The sequence below is a fragment of the Tauraco erythrolophus genome, chromosome 5, assembly GCF_009769465.1.
Source record: "Tauraco erythrolophus isolate bTauEry1 chromosome 5, bTauEry1.pri, whole genome shotgun sequence".
Classification (NCBI taxonomy): domain Eukaryota; kingdom Metazoa; phylum Chordata; class Aves; order Musophagiformes; family Musophagidae; genus Tauraco; species Tauraco erythrolophus.
In genome coordinates, this window is record NC_141469.1 from 61,524,972 (window position 1) to 61,545,352 (window position 20,381).

The 20,381-nt window shown below is 39.0% G+C and overlaps 2 protein-coding genes across 8 annotated transcripts in view; one reads left to right on the forward strand and one right to left on the reverse strand.

Annotated features, from left to right (window-relative positions):
• ASB5 (ankyrin repeat and SOCS box containing 5) overlaps positions 1–7,148 on the forward strand; it is a 33,519-nt gene extending 26,371 nt beyond the window's left edge. For all 3 annotated transcript variants that reach the window (XM_009981122.2, XM_009981121.2, XM_086611580.1), the window contains 5 exons: positions 846–953; positions 2,802–2,952; positions 3,089–3,223; positions 5,406–5,597; positions 7,008–7,148. In XM_009981122.2, the coding sequence (XP_009979424.2) occupies positions 846–953; positions 2,802–2,952; positions 3,089–3,223; positions 5,406–5,597; positions 7,008–7,135 (714 nt within the window). In that variant the 3' untranslated portion in view covers positions 7,136–7,148. The remainder of the gene's footprint in view (positions 1–845; positions 954–2,801; positions 2,953–3,088; positions 3,224–5,405; positions 5,598–7,007) is intronic.
• Positions 7,149–18,462: 11,314 nt separating this feature from the next.
• WDR17 (WD repeat domain 17) overlaps positions 18,463–20,381 on the reverse strand; it is a 47,812-nt gene continuing 45,893 nt past the window's right edge. For all 5 annotated transcript variants that reach the window (XM_086611555.1, XM_086611556.1, XM_086611559.1 and 2 more), the window contains one exon: positions 18,463–18,582. In XM_086611555.1, coding sequence (XP_086467681.1) covers positions 18,463–18,582 — 120 coding nt within the window. The remainder of the gene's footprint in view (positions 18,583–20,381) is intronic.

The following is a 20,381-nucleotide window of genomic DNA, read 5'->3' on the forward strand; positions in this document are numbered from 1 at the left end:
ATCATATAAATCAATGTAGTTCCAGTGCTCTAAGCCTTCAGGTAAATAGAGCTAGTCAGGAAGATACTTGTTGAGGGGAAGAATCACTGAAAGATTCTGGGTTTTGCATAGTTGTGATTTAAAAAAAATAGTTTTGTTAACAGCAAAGGGAGAGACTGTAAACTGCTAAATTTTAATATTATTGTCATATTAGCTACTAACAATTCTGAAAAATTATCCGATAGAACACATTTGATGAAAGCCAATAGATGCAATTATTAGTTCTTAAGAATCAAACAACATCTGCTGCAGAACATTTCAAGGGCTTGGTGATTTTATCAGTCCAAGAAGTGCTTTCCCTGCTAAAACTCATGGCATCAGATATTTCAGACCTTAAGTCAGAGAATCATAGAATCACAGGACAGTTTAGATGCAGGGCCTTGTTGAGTTTTAAAGATCACCAGGAGTGGAGATGCCCCAACCTCTCTGGACCCCTGTTCCAGGGTTTCAGTTTCCCCACAGTGAATTTTTTTTCCGTGTAACTAATTGGAATTCACCATGTCCTGACTTGTGTCTGTTGCCCTTTGTCCTATCAGCTGTGCATCTCAACAGCCTGTTTCCATCTTTATACGCTCTATATCCTATTCTTATTTCCGATTTTAAAAAAAGAAGAGCTGACAACCCACTTTTATTCTGTTACATACATTGATTGATGAAAGATTCTTTTTATGCTCACTGAAGATTTATTTATTGCAAGTAAAGTTTGAGGCCTATTTAGAGTGTTGTAAACTCATTTGAACAGTAGTGCAAGGAAATGACTCCACAGCTTCTGCGTGATCTTTATGTGGTATTCATGTCTTCTTTAGGGGTACAATGTAGACACCCTGACAATTGACCAAGTCACTCCACTTCATGAAGCCTGCCTGGGAGATCACGTAGGATGTGCAAGAATCCTTCTTGAAGCAGGAGCAAATGTAAGGGTTATTTTTTCCTATATGAAGTCCAATGCTAGCCTTGGTTTAACTGAGAAGGCTATATTCCTTGTTTTATTTTAGTTGGTATTTCTCTCTACTCACCCTACTGATTGTGTTGATCTCATTTAATTACAATAAGCTGGGATCTGAAAGCTAGCAAAGGAAAGTGATGGGTCAAAGAAACATCATTAGAGAGATGTTAAGTTAAAAGAAAAAAACAACAACGAACCAACCACATAATTGTATGTGCTAGAGTAGATACAAAACAGAGCAACAGTAACAAGGAAAACAGATGGGAGTTGGAGCAGACACTGAGGCAGAGTAATGAATTGGGGAGAATCTGCCAGCAGTATGTCACCAGTCTTATTTCTTCTCTGAATTTCATTACATTATTTCTCTTCTAAAATATGAAATGCATCCCTCTCCTTTACTGGTCTCCTCTTGCTTTTAGTGGCTTGCAGGAGACTGTTCTCTTAATCTCCACAGTGTCTTTAGTGACACTGCACCTATGTGCTCTTAAGATTCTTTGGTCTGAGCACAAAAAAACACTGGCTCTTTTCCATACTCCTGACACAGGCTGTCTGTCTGTTACCCCTAAACACAAATGAGACGTTACAGACCACTTTCACTACAATCTCTGCTGACATCAGAGTTCAAATGCATAGCTTCCCACATCTCTGATCTTTGTGATGGAAATATTGATTGTCCTTACAATTCAGTTTTGAGAACCATGTAGAATATGTTTGTTATTACAGAAAAAGAAAAAAATACACAGATGCTTTCAAAACCAATTCCTCTCCACTTCAACTAGCACAAGGATTCTAAGATACAAAACTGTATATACTATAGACAAAACTATAAGAACAAATTTCATTTCCTATCTGAATTTTTTTTGTACTTTTAATTGATTTGGTGGGTTTTGGGTGTGGATGGAAGAGTATAGGCCAGAGTCCTGGAAGGAGCCCTCTCCAGATACCTGTGCTCCTTCCTTTAGTATGATTAGCCCTCACAAATTTGCCTAGTTTCTCTCCTCATTCTCTCACTCTGGGAATATTCAGTTAACTAGTGAGGTGGCAAGGTTGGTATTAAAACAGCGAGCCAGTACTATTAGCTTTGTTTCCATCCTGTGAAATATCACTCCAACCTGGAGATTAAAACCACAGGGTAAAATGGCAAATAATTCTCACATTTAATATGGGGTTTGCATGCTTGACAGAGCTGTGAAGCAAAGATCCCTATTACAGAATCATAGAATCATAGAATGGTTTGGGTTGGAAGGGACCTCAAAGATCATCTAGTTCCAACCCCCCTGCCATGGGCAGGGGCACCTTCCACTACATCAGGTTGCTCAAAGCCTCATCCAGCCTGGCCTTGAACGCTTCAGGGATGGGGCATCCACAACTTCTCTGGGCAACCTGTTCCAGTGCCTCACCACCCTCCGAGTGAAAAATTTCTTCCTTATATCCAATCTAAATCTGCCCTCTTTCAGTTTAAATCCATTGCCCCTTATCCCCTATTATCTACACAAAGTGTAGATTTTCTGTATCAATGAAACAAGTTGAGTGCAATGACTTGTGAAAATTATTTGCTGCCCAGATGTTAGTGTGTGTTCTTTATTATTGCAAAAGTATTTTGGTTTATTTGACATAGTTTAACAAGAATAATAATAAACTAATTTCAGCTGAGGGGTGCGGTGAGAGGAAGACAGTAGCACAGGGCCTGATCAGTTAAGCTACGTTATTCTAACCAGTAAATCTTTTGGTATTTTAATGCAATCTCTAACTATATCCTGTTTAAAAACTTACTTTTCTTTCAATTCTGTTATGAAATGTATTTTATATATGCTAGGTAAATGCTACAACAATTGATGGAGTGACGCCTTTATTTAATGCATGTTCAAGAGGCAGTGCGGCGTGTGCTGAGCTTCTGTTAGAGTATGGTGCCAAAGCTCAGTGGGAGTCCTGTCTTCCATCACCAACTCATGAAGCAGCCAGCAGAGGTAAGCAATTACCTTCTGAACAAACGTGGACCAGTTGACAAATGTCTCAATAATAGTGTTAAGGAATGTGTCCACTTTGGTCTATGAGACAGCTTACAAAAGTCAAGCAAACTGTCGTCATGCTTTGTACTGACAGGTCACAGTGAATGTCTGGAGGTCCTGATATCCTGGGGTATAGATGTTGACCAAGATCTTCCTCATTTAGGAACACCTCTGTACGTAGCATGTGTTTCGCAGCAGATTCATTGTATTCGAAAGCTTCTTTATGCAGGTATGTCATGGTTTAAATAGAAATATTACTGGTTTGTAAAACAACCATGCTGTACTCACCTTTGAAGTGAGCTGTGCTCATTCAGTGAAACTAGAACCTTATGTGTAGGGCTCTGCTTCTAAGTTTTCTCTGTGATGCATGTTTTCTTATAATGACTTACTGTCATTTTTTTTGTGGCATAACAAGTACATGAGGGGAAAAGGGGGCAAAACCAATAAGAATGGATGTTCAAAATTTCTAGCACCTACTACAGCTTTGTAGATGTTCATTTTCTGTAGGAAAAACAAAGGTAAAAAATTACATTTGAGAAAGGAATTTTAAATAGTAATCATTGAGTTTTCAACAGAGCTTTTTAGCTATGAAGTCCCACCCTTTTTCATTCTTCAGCATGTTCTAATTTATCTTTTTACAAAGCATAGAGGCTGATCTGCAGAGAGAAGAGGTAAAATAAAAGGCATTTGATCCTAAATTTCACATTATTAATTTAATCAATGGAAAAAAGATGTAGGAAGCTGACTGTTTCAGCACAAGTCCAGGGACACAACTCCAGGTTGGATGAGGCTTTGGGCAACCTGGTGTAGTGGAGGATTTCTCTGCCCATGGCAGGGGGGTTGGAACTAGATGATCTTTAAGGTCCCTTCCAACCCAAACCATTCTATGATTCTATGATTGTTTGCTGTGTTTCAAGTAATGAGATACAGGGCTTTTGTGTGCTGGAGAACAAAGAATGAAAAAATATATATGAATAATTAAAGTCTTGGTATCATTGCACCAGAATTGTTTTTCTGGTTAATTGCAGGTTACTTAGAACTTAAGCAAGCAGTTAAATGGTTTCTTGTTAAGTCAGTCTCCTTGTAGGATTAACTATCCTATTTAATTATTTTTATGTTTAAGAACCGCAGAAGTATAATTAGCATATTTTGGGATTCAAATACTACCATACATTAAAAACCATAACAGAAGGGCACATTCTACATTTGTTGGTGCCCTGAAGTGGAAAAGGGTATGTAAATTGAGAATATAAGTAACTACTTGTGTCAGTCTGAATGTTTTCATATTTGATCAGTTTATGAGAATGTATTAGACGTTGAAAAGCAAACAGCCAGTGAAATAGGCCAGAGAATGATACTGTGGAAGTACTGTCAGATTGTTAATACTGAGAAGAGTGAGTTATTCAAATCTAATTGCTAGGCTGTGATATTATTAAATTGTTTTACTCAAATGGGAATTAAGAAGGCAAAAATTGTGGATTCAGAGAGGGTTGTACAGAAGCCAATTTTTGATCTCACAGGATTCATAAAGCTTTTTTAAGAAGTCTGGGTTTTTCTTCTGCTAGAATAGTCTAGAAAAATGTTGGGGCAAACTCCGTTTTAGAAGGACCAAGAGCTTGCCTTTATGGCAAGCTCTTCCATACTAGCCAGTTTTGTTTAACTCTTGTATGGATATTTTTTTCTTGAATATGAATGGATTACTGCCAGCTAATTTATTCCATTTTAATTTACAATAAAGCAGTGATTCCTTATTAATACAAAAGTGTAATAATTAGAATTATGTGGACTGGGAGAATTAATGGTTTGGGTTTTTTCATGTTAGCTTTCTTGATTGTGTACCCCACCTTAATTAAAATTAAGTCCTTTATAGAAAAATCCTTGATAAGGGTTGGATGGGATGGGAATCTATTTCAAACCCTTCGCCAGCTTCAACACATGAAAAACTATGAAGCATCCAAGTTAAATTCCTTCTTGAGTTGGTCTACTTACAAAAATTTAAATACTAAACTTGAGTTTAGTGATTCTTTTTAAAGACTTAAATAAGGAAAGTATATTTGTATGTAATGCAATTTTTCTCAAACATACACAAAAGGTACTTTTTTATAATTAGAACCACTATGACGCTCGCATGACCTAATTTGATTTTTCTTTTCCTTCTTTTTATAAAGTATTTTCCTTTAAAATCTAGTTGTGCTTATTTTAGGTAATAAAACCTAGGATAAGTATATGGATTAAAAAGAACCTACTGATGTGATTAGCTATAGTGCTATGCAATAAAATTAATAAAGAGACTAAGTTCACTGTAGCATTCTAGGATGGCAGGGGTTTTTTGTTTGTTTTGTAATATCATCTTTACTCAATGCCAGTTTTAATTAATCTCTTATGTCTCTTTATGTGCATCTCCCCACCAGGTGCCAACGTGCAGAAAGGAAAGCATTTGGAAACTCCACTCCATGCTGCTGCCCAGCATTCTAGTACAGAGATTGTAAACTTACTCCTTGAATTTGGGGCAGACATAAATGCCAAAAATACAGATTTTGAGAGGCCTGTTGATTTAGCTGCTCCAAGCAGTTCAGTGGAGAGACTGCTGCTCCTCCATGAAGGTAAGTTTTACATGGCTGTTATTGCAACTATAACTTGTATTCTTAACCCCCACCTCTCCCCCACCCCCCAAAAAAACCCCAACAGCCCAAACAACCCATGTTATAGAAGCCAACATTGTACTTTATGAAAGAAATATATTAACATTCAGATAAATTCCTTTCTAACTATAAAAATACCCAGTAATATTTTAGTCTCAGACCAGAGCCTGTTGACTAAGCTGCACCAGAATTTATGCAAATTGGAAAAGTGTCATCCTATGTTTACTGGGTGTTTACACAATTAGACATTAAAGCTACATTTTTATTGGCTGTTATAGACCTTGTTAAAAAGAAATAGAATATTTTAATTTCAGATTAAAAATATATTTACTTTTGGCCAGCTGTCCCAATATTTTTTTAAAAATAAAAAAGCACTTTATTTTGACTGTAGGCAAAAAGTAGAATAAGTTTAATTTTCTAAATTTTCTTTACTGAATTATTAGTACCTGAGAAATAGTAGTTGACACTTAAGAGTCTCTTAAAACTCTAAAAGGTCTGTGCCTTAGAGAGAGAGAGAGAGAATATCCCAAGGGAAACTGGATTTGTTCAGACTGACACATGTACAGTGTAAAAATAAGCCACAAGACAAAGGTGAGAAATAAGCAGAGACTGTATTGCAGTAACTGGGGGCATCTCTTTAGAGCTGAACTGACAGGTAGCATTGATTAATGTTTTCACCCAGAAAACACCTGTAGTCTGAATGCTGTTAAAAAAACCCTCAAAAAACAATCGGTTACCTCAGCTGGCTGGCTAGAGGCCCTTAAATAAAATTACCACAGCTAGTCGGATTTTTAAAGGTCACAACAAAGACGTCAAAAAATGAATTGGCATGAAGGGTGTGTGGTTGCATTGCCCGCAGGAACAAACACCGCAGTGCATCCGTTTTGAGGGAGCAGGGAGGCATCGCGGGACAAAGGCATTATCCTGAGCTAGGACGACCGTTGAACGTGGTCCGGGATCTTGGGGCATTTTGCCTGCTTATTCTTGCTGCAGTGAGGTGTTGGTAGTGTGTCCTGTAGTGCCCTGGCATGTATTTCACCTGTTCTATGAATAAAAAACCCCAAACAACAAAACCTGCAGTTTTTAAAGTTGTTGATATCAGATATTTTGTGGGAGCAGGTTTTAAATTTAAAAACACAAATTATTTGCTGACCTGACTTTGCTTTTTTGAATACTTCCCTGATTATTATTCAGGTTTCAGCAGCCCTAGTCTTTATCTTTGAGGATGAAAAGGCAATGAAGGAAAAGGACGAATTTGCAAAACTTGATCAATTTTTTTTTTTAAATCTCATTATTGCCCAAGATTGTTGTAAAACTAAGTACTGGCTTTTTATAGTTGTATAATTAAACTCCTTTCTTTTTTGTTTGCAGCCACACCATCTTCTCTTTGTCAGCTCTGTCGACTATGTATCCGAAATTACATAGGAAGAGCTAGACTGCATCTTGTCCCACAGCTCCAGTTGCCAACAATACTGAAGAATTTCTTACAGTATAGATAACATAATAATTAACCTTTAGAAACCTGGATAACAAGTACTTTTTCTTCTTTCTGTTTATTGTATGTTTTATCTAAAGAACTGCTGGGCGGAAAAAAAGCCTTTTGCATATTACTTAAAAAAAAAATACATATATCTTTAACACCTGGTGTTGGTATATAATAATAATGGGGAGCCATTCAGCAACTGGTACCAAGGTGCTAATAAGGCTGAATTGAATAAGTGTGCTGATACTCTGGGAAATGATTGTGTAGCTTGAGCTTAACACTTACTAAATAGCTTTAGTGCTCTTAACTTCAGCTGTATTTATACTTTTAAAATCTGTTTGACACACCTGAACCACAAGGAGTTTCTTCATTATTATTTGTTAAGTTTGTCCGTTTGGAGTCATTATTTTATGTGTTTTTAAATTTCTATTGTTTCTGTACCTAAAAATACTTGGTGATAGGTGCACTACATACATTGATTAAAATAAAACACATAGATGACAATTTTTCTCCTTTTTCTTTATATAAACCATTCATTAATGACAGTGAGAGACTTCCTTCATTTTTCCTCACTGCCTGTGCTGTGAGTTGGAATTAGGCTGCTGTGAACATAATCACAGTTTTTTAGCCATGCATAGTTCATAGATTCTCTGTTTAGTAGTACAGTTAGTAACTTCAAAAATTCCTTTTTCCTCAAAAGCCTTAATGTTGAGATACTTTTGATCTCCTCTTGTGAATCAGAATTCTCTGGGCTCTTTCCTTATCTTTTCGTAACAATGCTGTATCCCAACTCATGGGCATATTAAATAATTATTTGTCTCGGAGAAAAGCATGTATTATTCTATAGTATCTATGAGGTTTCTGAAGGCATGTTCTGGAGATGTCGGTACTGAATCTTCAACCTGAAGTTCAGGAGGTGGATGCAAGGCTCCAGAAATAGATCAGTTCCTTGCATCAGGACAGGTATCACTTGGAAAAGGATGTTAGTTCTTCTGCTCTCTAGTTTATAAACAATTACCCAGCTCCAAAAATCGTGTTGCAGAAGCCCAGAATGCTCTAGCAGGCATTTCTGTGATCAGGTTGAAATTTCCTGTTCAGCTCTCTAGCCAGAGAAGGAATGCTGACACTCCCAAGAAATACTAGAAAACCCAAAGGATTTCTGCCTTGCTCTGCCAGTCGTGTCAAAAAAGGTGACCTGACTGCCTCATCAAAATACAGCGCTCCTTCTCGCAGCCTTTTCATTCGGTCTTCCTTTGAGAACAGATTACTTCCTCAGTGACCGATACTGAATTCCTGCAAGCCAAAGCATGAGACACTTGGAAATTTACCGCTTGCCCTTGGTGATTCACCCTCTTCCATTCCTTCTCACTGACTCCTTTCAGTATTTATGTTCCTACTGGAAAGATGCTAAGTGAGGATCTAACTATAGAGGAAGTTTTCGCAAAGAAGAATGATTACTCAGTTGCTAAATTATATCCACCTAATAAAAAAGCAGCGCTCTGACACTCGCCCTTGCTAACAGTAATCGTAATTTGCTTCTATTCCCTGCAAAAACTCTAGTGAGTCCCTGTAAAGTCAGATGGAAGTAACAGGAACTGCTTAGGAGTCCATAATGTACGTACTCTGTCATGGAGCAAGCTGTATGGTTTTTTGGTTTTCATCCATAACCGAGTAATTTGTGGTTTTATGTACAATGCCATTACTGTGTATTACTTCAAGAAACAAGGAAGTGCCAAGCCAACCATGGCACTGTTGTCTATCTAGAATGAGATCACTTAGACCTTCACCTTCAAGTGCACGCAGTGCTTCTCAAGGTTGACTCAGGAAAAGCATCATGAAAAAAAAGCGCTCTCATGTTCTATAGAACAAAATTAGTTTTCAGGAAGCATGGCTGTTCTGCGAGACACCTGTTCGAAGCAAACTGGGTGTTAGAAGATTTGCTGAGAGTCACATCAGAGTCCAGGCTGTCTCATTGCGAAGAGGTGTGTTCGTGCTCTCGTGGCGTTTGCAATGTCTGTTCCCACCATTCCCACTGATCCTCGCCGTCATCCAAAGGGCAAACAAGATCATCTGAGGAGTTTACAGATATTCGGTACTACTTTCTCTTTAGTTCTGTGGAATGGTAGACCAGCTGGAAGAGTAATCCAGAACTGGCCTACAGGAATATTATGACTTCAGTCTCAGGCAATATGCAGCTCTCAACAGAATCTTTAATCTTTTGCTACCAGGTAATTATATGAAAATAGAGTCACTTTGGCAACCCGAGCCAAGTTGGATGGGCATCGCTGCTGTTACTATGTAACAGGAACAAACAAAATAGGGAATGGATGTTATTGCCCTGGCAGGACTACATACTGGAACAGGTCTCTGGCAGGTCAGACCACGCTAGTGCCACATACCAAAAATACGTAGTAATGAAACACCTGACATTAGCGTTTGGTAAAATTATTTAAAAAACCCCGATCGCTTGTTTAGTCAGAAACGAAAGGAAACAGGCTTGTTACTGCTCTCTGTGTGCGTTCACACAGCGGGGCTCTGATGGGTTGAATTCTCAGCGTGACGTAGATGTTGCTCAGTGTTATGTATTAAACTATTACGAACCAGGATCTGCAGCAAACACTGAACCGTGTCAGAGCACCGTTAAAGACTACTGCAGCACACCCACGTTTAGAAGGAGCCTTCTACAGCCTTCTACAGGCTGAAGTAGCTCTTCTTACATGAATTATTATACCGGCAAAAAAAGCGTCATAAGCCATTTTCAGGGAAAAAAAAAAAAGAAAAAGTAGTGTAATATGTCGGCTCTACACGGAAATCCAGCAGTGAAACCCTGCGGCTTGCCGCCGTTCTCAAGCGGCACGCACACGGCCCCGCGCCGGCGCCCCGGAAGCCGCACGAAACGAGACTTTCGGCGCGTTTTCCGCCGGTGCCGCCCGCCGCCGCTGCGCACACGGGCGGCGGGGCCGCGCCAGCCCCGCAGGGCCGCCGGGAACCGGCTCCGGCAGCGCCCGCAGCCCCGCCCGCCCCACCCCGCCGGGCCGAGCCGGCGCCGGCGCCAGCCCGGTCCCTCGCTGCAGCCGTTCCCGGGAGACGGCGAGCGGCGGCTCCGCGCCGGCACGGCTGCCCCCCCGCGCCGTGCGCCGCCGGCTGCGGAGCCTCGGCCTCTCCCGCCGCTGGGCCGAGGGGCCGGGGAGCGGCAGCCGGTGCCAGCGCCCGCTTGGGCTGCCTCGGCAGGCACCTCTCCAACCGGAGCCTGGTGGCGGAGAGCCAGAGCCGCGCCGCCGGGACGCGGGGCTCGCTGCCCGCAGAGTTGGGCCGCCGGTCCCCGCCCCGCGGCGGCGGCAGAGGCGGGCTGCGCGCGGAGCGGCCGTCGGGCGGAGGGCGGCGTGCCGGGATAAGTTCTGGCATTCCCGAGTTCCCAGTCCGCGAGAACGAGATGTATAAAACGCATAAACCCGCGCCAAGCAGTTGCTTTCGGCGATATTTGGCTTATTTTTGTATTCGTCCAAGTGAGGTGTTAGTACCGAAAGCCTCTCTGGGTGAGTGAAAGGATTTTTTTGGGCAACAAGAGATCTCAGTTTGGGTAACAAAGCAGTGCTGGCATCTTCTTCACACCCACAACTTTTTTCCCCGTTGCATAAAGATTGTTGTGAAACAGAAGCTGAACCTCACCCAGGGGCTGGTGGAGGGAACGATTCGCAGTGAGCCGGTGATGCCCACAGGTGGTTCCATCAGAGTTCATCACTAGCACTGGCCTATTCCTCAATACCTTTCATATCCCAATTTGGCAAGAAATAGCACAGTCGTAAATGAAAAATGTATTTTGAAGGGAAATTTGACTCTGGAAAAGGACTTTGAGAAGCATTAACCTAGCAGATTGAGCTCACAGGCCTGGATATTGGCTGCTGCTTGATTCCCTTCAGCTTGACCGGATAGCTTTGGTCAAGCTGTTTAAGGTGATTGTACATTGGTTTCCTTGTTTTCAAAATAAAAGGAATTATATGTTATAGAACTGTAAAAACTAAATAACTAATATTGAGTGATTTTTTTTTAAAATGCAATCAATTCCTGAACACTTTTTTTTTTTTCTCTTCAGGATTAAAAAGCTTCAGGACAGACTACTGTGACCAGGCACAGTTACCCATGGTTGCCAGATCGACAGCTTCAAAGGCTATCAGGAGTAACATCAGGCTAATAGAAACAATGATGGAGCCCAGTATTAACGTGAATAGAAGGTTAATGCCATTGTTAATAAGCACATGAGGATGCAAGAGAGGGAAGAGGATCCACGTGAGTGTTTTTGTTGTTGATTTTTATTTTCTTAAGAACCAGAAGAGCAGGACCAGAGCTTGGGACAGCCATATTTTACCACAGCTACGGTGCTAAGTTTCAGAGTGACGACTGAAGGCAGTGTGCAGCTGGCCTCCGTCGGTTGCCTGCGTCTTGCTTGCCTAAATGTGGTTGGGGAGTACCATTAGAACCGTGTGGGTAAGAATGTGAACTGGTTCACATGTGTAGACTTCTGATTCGCCCCAGTGTTTCATGATGTTTAATGGCTGCTGTGTGGCTACATTCCATGTTCCCTGGGTAGCGTATCAGTGTTAACGCTATTAGAGTAAAATTTAAATGCAACAAGTAGCACTTCCACCGTTAACACATTATTGGTAAGTACGCCCCTCTGCTACTCCTTGTTACTGAAAGAACCTGCTGAGCTCCTTATCTCTTCTTGGTTGAAGCGTTTTGCTGATAGTAGAGATATTATAACTTGTCACTGATATTCTTTGAAGAAATAAATGGCTCTGGGTTCAAGGGGATAGCAGTGGATGTTGTATGGTGTCCTTATAGTCAAATTACCGAGACTTAGGGTGGATAAGTGATTGATGAGGTGGATGGAAAATTGGCTGCACTGTCATATTCGAAGGAATGTGATCAAAGAGTTGTAGGTGAAGTCCAGCTGATGGCTGGTTACAAGTGATCTCCCTTAGGGATCACTTCTTGGGCCAATATTACTTAATGTCTTTGTTAATGACCAGGGACAATGGGATGGGGGACGCACATAGCAAATAGAGGAGCGACTGACATGCTAGAGGTCCCTCCAGGTGCAGAGGGACTTCAACAGGCTGGAGAAATTTGCTGACAGGACATGACAAGCAGCAAAGACTAAGTCCTGCACTGAGAATGGAGTAACCTGTGCACCTGTACAGGCTACAGCGGGTCACTTAGAAAGGAGCTTTGCAGAAAAGGACGCAGGGCTTCCTGATGGGCAAGTTGAAGAGTGCCCTTGCAGTAGTGGGGGCCGGCAGCATCTTGGGCTGTGCTAGTTAGTAAGGGTGTAATATGGCAGCACTTTTCGAAGTGATTCTGATCCTCTTTATGGCACCTGTGAGACTGCACCTGCAGTACTGTACTCAGTTGTGGACCACCCAGTACAAAACATACATTACCATACTGGAGCGAGTCCAGGAAGGGCCACCAAGGTCGCAGCTGGCACACCTGACGTACCGGGAGTGGCTGAGAGAACTGGGTTTATTCAGCCTTAAGAAGAGCAGGGGAAGTGACAGTGCAATAGCTAATTATTTCCTTCCTCTGCTTATAAGGTTAATTTTAACTTACGTGGATAATGAGTGCTAGGAGTTGGATCAGTGATGTTACCAAATGATCTTCAAGAGTGAAAAGCATATTTCTAAATTAATCAGTAGGAGTTTACAGTTCTGTTCATTCTAGTGTTATTCCTCCACTCTTCTGTAAATACAAACTATATGACCTTTAAAAAAAACCCTACTCCTGCATCAACCCAGGCTTGCAAACATTTCTGCATGTATCGGTCTTACTGCAACCAATGCAGATATTTTGAGGTCTAAAGAGATCATTGGCCCGTCTTGTTGGACCTCTTCTGCCTTGCAGGCCATTGCATTTCATTTGAATTTTCTTACGTTACACTTCCCAACCAGCGCGTTAACTAAAGCGCATCTTTTTTCGGAAGACACTCTGTCTCAATGAGAAGACATCATGGGCGCATCAATGGTGATTCCCAAATGAGACGGAGTTTTCTGGTTTATTTCATATTGGAGGCCTTTTCTGAACTCCTGTGAGTTCTCAGTGTCTTTCTCAAAATACTTGCACCAATATGGAACCTAACGTTCCCATATAAGTCTCTTCTATGGCACAGACCAAGGTTAAAAAATTCCCTTGCCTAATTTTTTTAATGTACCATGTGTTGCATGTACTGGGACTGTACAATAAAGCATACGCAGACAGAATTTAGGCATTAAACTTCAGTTCAGTGGGTCTTTTAGCTGCATCTTTAAAATTTGTGATAAGAATACTGATCGACAGCCATAAAATGAAAGACTTGTTTTGGATCATCAGAAGGATGTGTATGATCACAGTTTATCAGAGTTTGGGTTGGGGTTTTTTTATATTCTTCAGTAATGGACCTACTTTGCCAGGTAATATGTTGAACTAGAATGACTTAATGATTTTACTTTTCAAATAAAAGTTGTTCAAATTTAGCAGGTGTGGTTTCAAGACATACTGTGTAATCTCTCATCATGCTGCTTTATGATGATGTCATGCATGTTATACCCTCAAAATGCTGAAGCTATCTTGTTTCATTTTTTTCAACATATGCAAAACATTCAACTTAAAAAGAAGACACAGTGCACTTTTACCATATGATCTGTTTAATATTTCCCCTTCTCTCTCCTCTCTCTCTCTGTTTCATTGTTTTGGGTTCACTATTCATTTTATATAGCTGCCAAGATCATCTAAGTATGTAAGTCAAGTAGGAGGGAAGGGCAGTAACTCCTTGCAAATAAACTAGAAAACTGAACAGCTGCTTAACGAACTGCTGAAATAAACAACTTGTGATTTTTGCTTTAATGGGTGGTTTGACATTAAACCAAGTTTGGGAAAACACGCAGTTCACTATCTTGGTTGCTCCACATCCTCTGAGAACGTAGCTAATATCCCAAAAGAAAAACTGTGTACCATGTCATGTGAGTTTGTTTCTCACATCACGTAAGTCTTCATTTTAATCTTTTCAGATTATAACGTTGTGTGGTTGTGTTTTACTTTTGCTACAAAGGCAACAAAGATTTTGTGTTTAAAATTTGAAGACATCAGATACAATTTCTTAGAAAATAGGAAGTTTGGAGGGGGTTGCCAGTATTTTTTATTTTTAATAAAAATTGCTTTGAGCTTTTCCCTGGCATAGCATCTGTAGAAATTATTCTAATATTCAAAAGTGCTTCTATTACCTTCCACAGAGCTTTGATTTATTCTAGATACTTTCACCATACTGAAATCAGTTTTCCTCCTTCCCATGACCTAATGGAGATCTTCATTTTGTTGATGAATGTGTGATTGGACAGATGCTCCAGTCCTTACTTAAGCAATAATCCCCACAGCACTGACAGACATCTTGACTGCGTAGAGGAGTGTCGAGTATGGTGCAGGAAAAGTGGGACACGCATAGCCAGCTCTGTAGCAAGTCAGAGTCCTGTTGGTGGGCATGCTGCTAAAACATATGGTGGCCCTACCCACGTAGAGGTCAACTTGTTTGCCTGGTTTGGACAGTGACAGCAATAGTCCGAAACGGATCAATCAGATTAATTTTCAGTGTTTTTGAATAAATTTTTCCCTTTTCCCACCAACAATAGTTTACATTGGTTCAAATAATCATACCCTCAGAAGATGGTAGTCCTTTGGCTTTATGTATATATAGGGCTGAAGCGCTGCCTTCATAGGAGAAGATGAGGCCTTCTTTCACTGGTTAGCTGTAAAATTGTACACTAAATTTAAACTAAAAGGTGATCAAAACAGCATTGTCACTTTTAAATTATGGAATTTTACTACTTTGAATCTTCAAAGCCACTGTTTCTTTTCATAGAGTTTTCCATTTTTTTCCCCTTGCTTGCATCTGGTTTCCTCAGAAACAAGAGGCAAAACAGGTGTTCATTTTAAAGAAAACCAGGTGAAAGAAGCTAACAGATCCTGTTACGATGGATGCTTGGAACCTCCCAAGAGATCACTGAAAGGACTACCCAGAGAGTGGAACTTTGCAACACAAACCCCATTCTGATTACAGTAGTGTTGACTGCATAATCAACAGAAAGAAATGGAAGTTTACTGTCAGGGAGCAATTCTCTTTTACACAAATACATTGAAAGCCTCTTTGAAATCATCATATTCTATGATTCTAACATTCACTTGTTTTTATAACATTGCCTTGCTTTCTTTTTGGCTTTATTCCTTCCTAGGGCTGGTGTACTATTGTATGAGTGAACTTTTCTGACGCAGATATTACTGATACAACATTAGAAGCTGTAAAGTCTAACTGCTGCTTGTGAAACTTTCACTAAACCTGAAAACGTACTTCACATCTTCATGTCTTGACCTATTGTCCAAATGCATACTGGTCTTCACAACTGCTTTTCTAAATTTATTCCCCACCTTGTGTTTTTTAGTAATTTTTATCTAGAGCAAAGATGACCCTGGATTTAATTTCCTTCCTACATAAATGTATAACCTTCAACTTTAAAAAAAAACAAACGCCTATTCTGAAAAATGTATTTACACTCAGTAGTTTAGTTTTGCTTCCTGTCTAAAGAATAAAGGAGTTTCTTGCATTAGTGTAAGCTTAAATTGTAATTCTGGATTTAAATTATTTTATCCAATGCAGAAATTCAACAACATGGATTTAAACTGTCATATCTCATTTTAAAGGGAGTCTTTGCAATGGGGAAAGTTTAGAGCATGACAGATTTGTTTGTTTGTTTGTTTGTATTGTTTTGGAACCCACCTAGGAAAGTCATACATGTGATTGCAGCCTGTGAAGCTTACAAACATGCCAGTAATGTTGGTCAGATTCTTCCAATAGAAAAATGAATTTGATTTTGTAGGGGAAAAGTGACGTTAAAATTAACTGAGATTTAATAGTAATTGGAAAGAGCTAGCTGTATAGCTTGATAAATTTCTTTATTCAAAGAGAGAGATGACTTCAGAAGAGTCAAGCAATCATTTAAAGACAAAGGATTCTTTATTATTAAGGGGAAATATTTGTATTTGACTAGCTGTGCCAGACAATGAAGTCACACATTAGCACACAATCTGAAATTATATTGAAAATGATGAATCCATAGTTTGACAGTTGCAACCACACTTGTAGCAGTAGACACCATTACAACCTTTTCTGCATGTTACCCTCACTCACCACATGGGGTACAACCACCTTAAAGAAAATGCAACCTCACTTTTTTTCCACAACTACTGTTACCTGATGGATTCCCGATATAAAAAGTGCTGTTTGACTTAATTTTTTGTATTTCATTCTCAGATTTAAAGAGACAGTAGATTTGTCTAAGATTCCATGTTAAGGCACAGTTTATGCGCAACAAATGATGCAGTTATACTACATATTATAAAATATTTAAACTGTGATGTATCAGTAAAAATCCTTAGGACACAGCAAAAGATTTTAAATATAGTAGAGTGGCAGTTGAGTCAATCATTGGTCGTGGGGCTGCATGTTCAGTTCTTACCTTTGCTCTCCAATTCTGTATTAGCAACTTCTACATTCAAGGTTGTACAATTCGTGCTACAACACAGTTAGTCTTTCATTTGACAGCAGCAACCTATCAGATACTGACTGCTGCAAAATTCTTTCAAAAACTATGAATTTTTATTTCTGAAATCCAACTCTTATTCCTCATGTTTCATAGCGTTAAACAAAGGAAAACATCTTCCAAACAATACCTGCAAAAAGTTCTCTTCCAGCACCCAAGTATGTACAAAAATGCTTTTGTATAGGTTACAAAACAGCTAAGCTTCCCCCTCACATATATTCTTACACCAGAAATCCTGTAATAATACTCTAGAATATTGACAGAATGAAATTTCAACTTTTTGAAGGGGGCAGGCAGGGGAGGGAATTTTTTATTTCTAATCTCCATCCCACCTTTTCAGCATGGTAGCACTGTGATTTCTGGTTAAACAAGGACATTGCTTATCTATATATTGAGGACTTTGTTGGATAGGGTCTGCTAAAAGAGACCATGTGTTATTTCCAGTTTTACAACAGTTTCTCTTGAAATAGTTCTGCTATTTTTTTAATTGCAACTTCTTTACATTTTGTGTAACTATCAGGATTTTAGAATTTATTCTAAAGCAGCAGCAGCAAAAAAAAAATAATAACAGATAAAGCAGATTTCTGCTTGTGTGCCATCAATTCAGCTAATAATATTATAACAAAGGCATCTTTTCTACAGGTAATTATGATTATAAGAATTATTAATAATTATTAATAGGAATAGGTATAAGATTTGCCTTATGATTAAATTCCACACAGCTTTAAAACTTAAATATTCTTAGTATTCTATTGCCAGAATTTTCCTTCCATTTGAGCACAGCTTTAGTAAATAAAAATATATACATAAGTATTTACTTCTAGTATGTCATACTAATATGTATAACTAATACAAAATGTATAAAGAAAACAAGCATTTTAAATGTACATAACATTTAAATAATTTCAATACATTTGCTGTTTGTTCCTTACAAACCCTTTGTTGGTTTTTTTTTCCCCCTAAAAAAAAGTTTTATAAATATATTTTAGCTTCCAGTGAAAGTATAAGGGGGACAGTTGCCAAAGATGAACTTATTAGAAAATAGAATTTTATAATCTAGATATTCAAACCTATCTAAACTAAACATTAGTAAACATCTTTGGACTGTTATTAAAGCACAGTAACTAATGGATGAAAAAAAATCATCTAAGCACTTTTTAAATTTTACTCTTGCTATAGAATCCTATGTGTAAAAATTATTTAAAATTAAAAAGGGGAACACGACGTGTGAAACAGCTGCAGGATTCCAGTCATTCTAAAAACAGGTTGCAGTGGCTATCAATAAAGTCATTCTGTTATTATGTATTTGAAAGTGTTTTTATGGATTTCAGAGTTTGTTATCAATATTTTGAAACTGTGCATATAGTTGCTTACTTCCTTTAAAAGGCATCTTTTTACCTAGAGTTGACTGAAATATGTCTGTATTGTCTGACAACACTATTCTTATTTAAAGAAAAAAACAAAGACATGGCTGTCTATGAAGTTAGGACTTTTTTTTTTTTTTCTTTGGATTCTCAAATAACAACTTCTTTGGATTCTCAACAAACATTTGTATAGAAATCCTTTACTTGTTCTCATTTTATAATTTTCCATGTCCAAGTAATTGCCCTTCAGGAGGAATCAACTGCCATCTCTTTGTCCTTTGACAGCCAAGGTTAAATCAGTATTAACCCCCAGAGTGTTATTTTAAGCACTACAAAGCACAGAGGAAAGCACCTCATCAAAATGGGTTAAGTCGTATTCCTGTTCCTAGTGGTGAAAAAGGATTCACTTTGGCCCACATCAAAGCATCATTCAGAGAAATAGCAGATTTTCCATCTTCAAGGAAGAACACTGGACCCTGTACAGCAAAAATATTTGGGGAGGGAAAGAGAAAGAAAGTACACAGGTATTGTGTAAAAGCTACCACAACAGAGAGCACATTTTGTTTTATCTAAGACACGAAAACCTGATTTACAACCGTCATCCATGTTCGTGCAAAAATTGTACCCCACCAACTTCAAACTTTGGTAATAGTTACACATTATAAATTAGGTGAACTTGTCATGTTCCAGAATCTGAAGACCCAACGTTTCCATAATCTTTAAATTTTAAATTTGATTTTTAGTAATTGCAGTATTTTATATATGTTTGTCAATTATTCCAGAGTTATATTTAGCCTGAATTGAAATCTGAGGTGACAGGTTTTTTCCTTCACGATACTGTAAATATTTCATTGTGTCTGTCATTATCTATTCTTATCTATGTTTCCTCATCTACAAAATACCCAATATAATGCCTCCATGAGTTGTTTGAAAACATGGAGTCTATGTGCAGTCTACAGAATAATTTGAAATGCTCACTATGAAAAGCATGAAGGACAAAATACTAATTTATCTGATGGAAAAAGAGCTATTTGCCAATTTCTTCATTTGACAAAATATGATCTCAAAGCTGCCATTCGGTTTAAGTGCCTTCTTAGAGAGTCATGCTCTCCAGACTTGATACTTAAAAGTTGTAAACCCATCAATTACACTACGATACCTTAGTATTAACTATTACAAGGGCATGTAGTGATAGGACAAGGGGCAATGGCTTTAAACTGAAAGAGGGGAGATTTAGATTAGATATAAGGAAGAAATTTTTCACTCAGAGGGTGGTGAGGCACTGGAACAGGTTGCCCAGAGAAGTTGTAGATGCCCCATCCCTGGAAGCGTTCAAGGCCAGGTTGGATGAGGCTTTGGGTAACCTGGTGTAGTGGAGGGTTTACCTGCCCATGGCAGGGGGGTTGGAACTAGATGATCTTTGAGGTCCTTTCCAACCCGAACCACTCTATGATTCTATGTGATTTGTGAGCTGCTCTGCATGCCTACAGCCACAGCTAGAGACCATGGTCTAATGCGGAAGTGTTGGCAGCAAGTTTTTTTAGACTTGATTGTGTGCGGTTTTGAATTTGGTTTACCTCAGAAATCCCACTAGGATTTTGCAATCTCCAATTTCTGATGGAAAACTCTCCGTCTTAATCCCTCAACAACCCTCTCACTCTTTGGGCTGGCATCTTGTACTGGACAGAGGAAACAGACTCAGTCTCGTATAAGAGAGTAAATTCACACTGAGGCCCTGTCTGGAGGCAGCAGCCTGAGAGTAATGTTTCCAGCCCCTGTCAATTTTCCCTCTATGGAAATAACAACATATACCAAAGAGGTGTTATAAGGACTAGTATGTTTTGATTATAAAGCTCTGTGTGACTGATGAATACGTGTATTTGAATATTTAGTCTCCTAATATCTGGTTTTAATGAATCATGAATTACAAGTTTTATAGCATGCATTTCTATCATTATAAATATTAACAATAGAATAATGTTAGTATGTGGTTAAAGATAAATAATTTCCTGGATTTTATTCAAGCTATGGTGAGGTAGTAGGCAATGAATTACATGCACTTTAGATAGAACATTTGGCAAAGCAAATCTGTCTTTCCAACAGAAGTTACAATGTTTTGGATTGGGAAATTGGGCAATTATTTGATTGGACAATTCTTTATATAGCCTTTCTTATATAGAAGATGTCAGTACTTGCCCTCTTTAACTTATCCTACTGTGACAACAGGGAAAACGTTTTTCCTCCCAAAGGATGGGAGGGACCTTAGATTTATGGC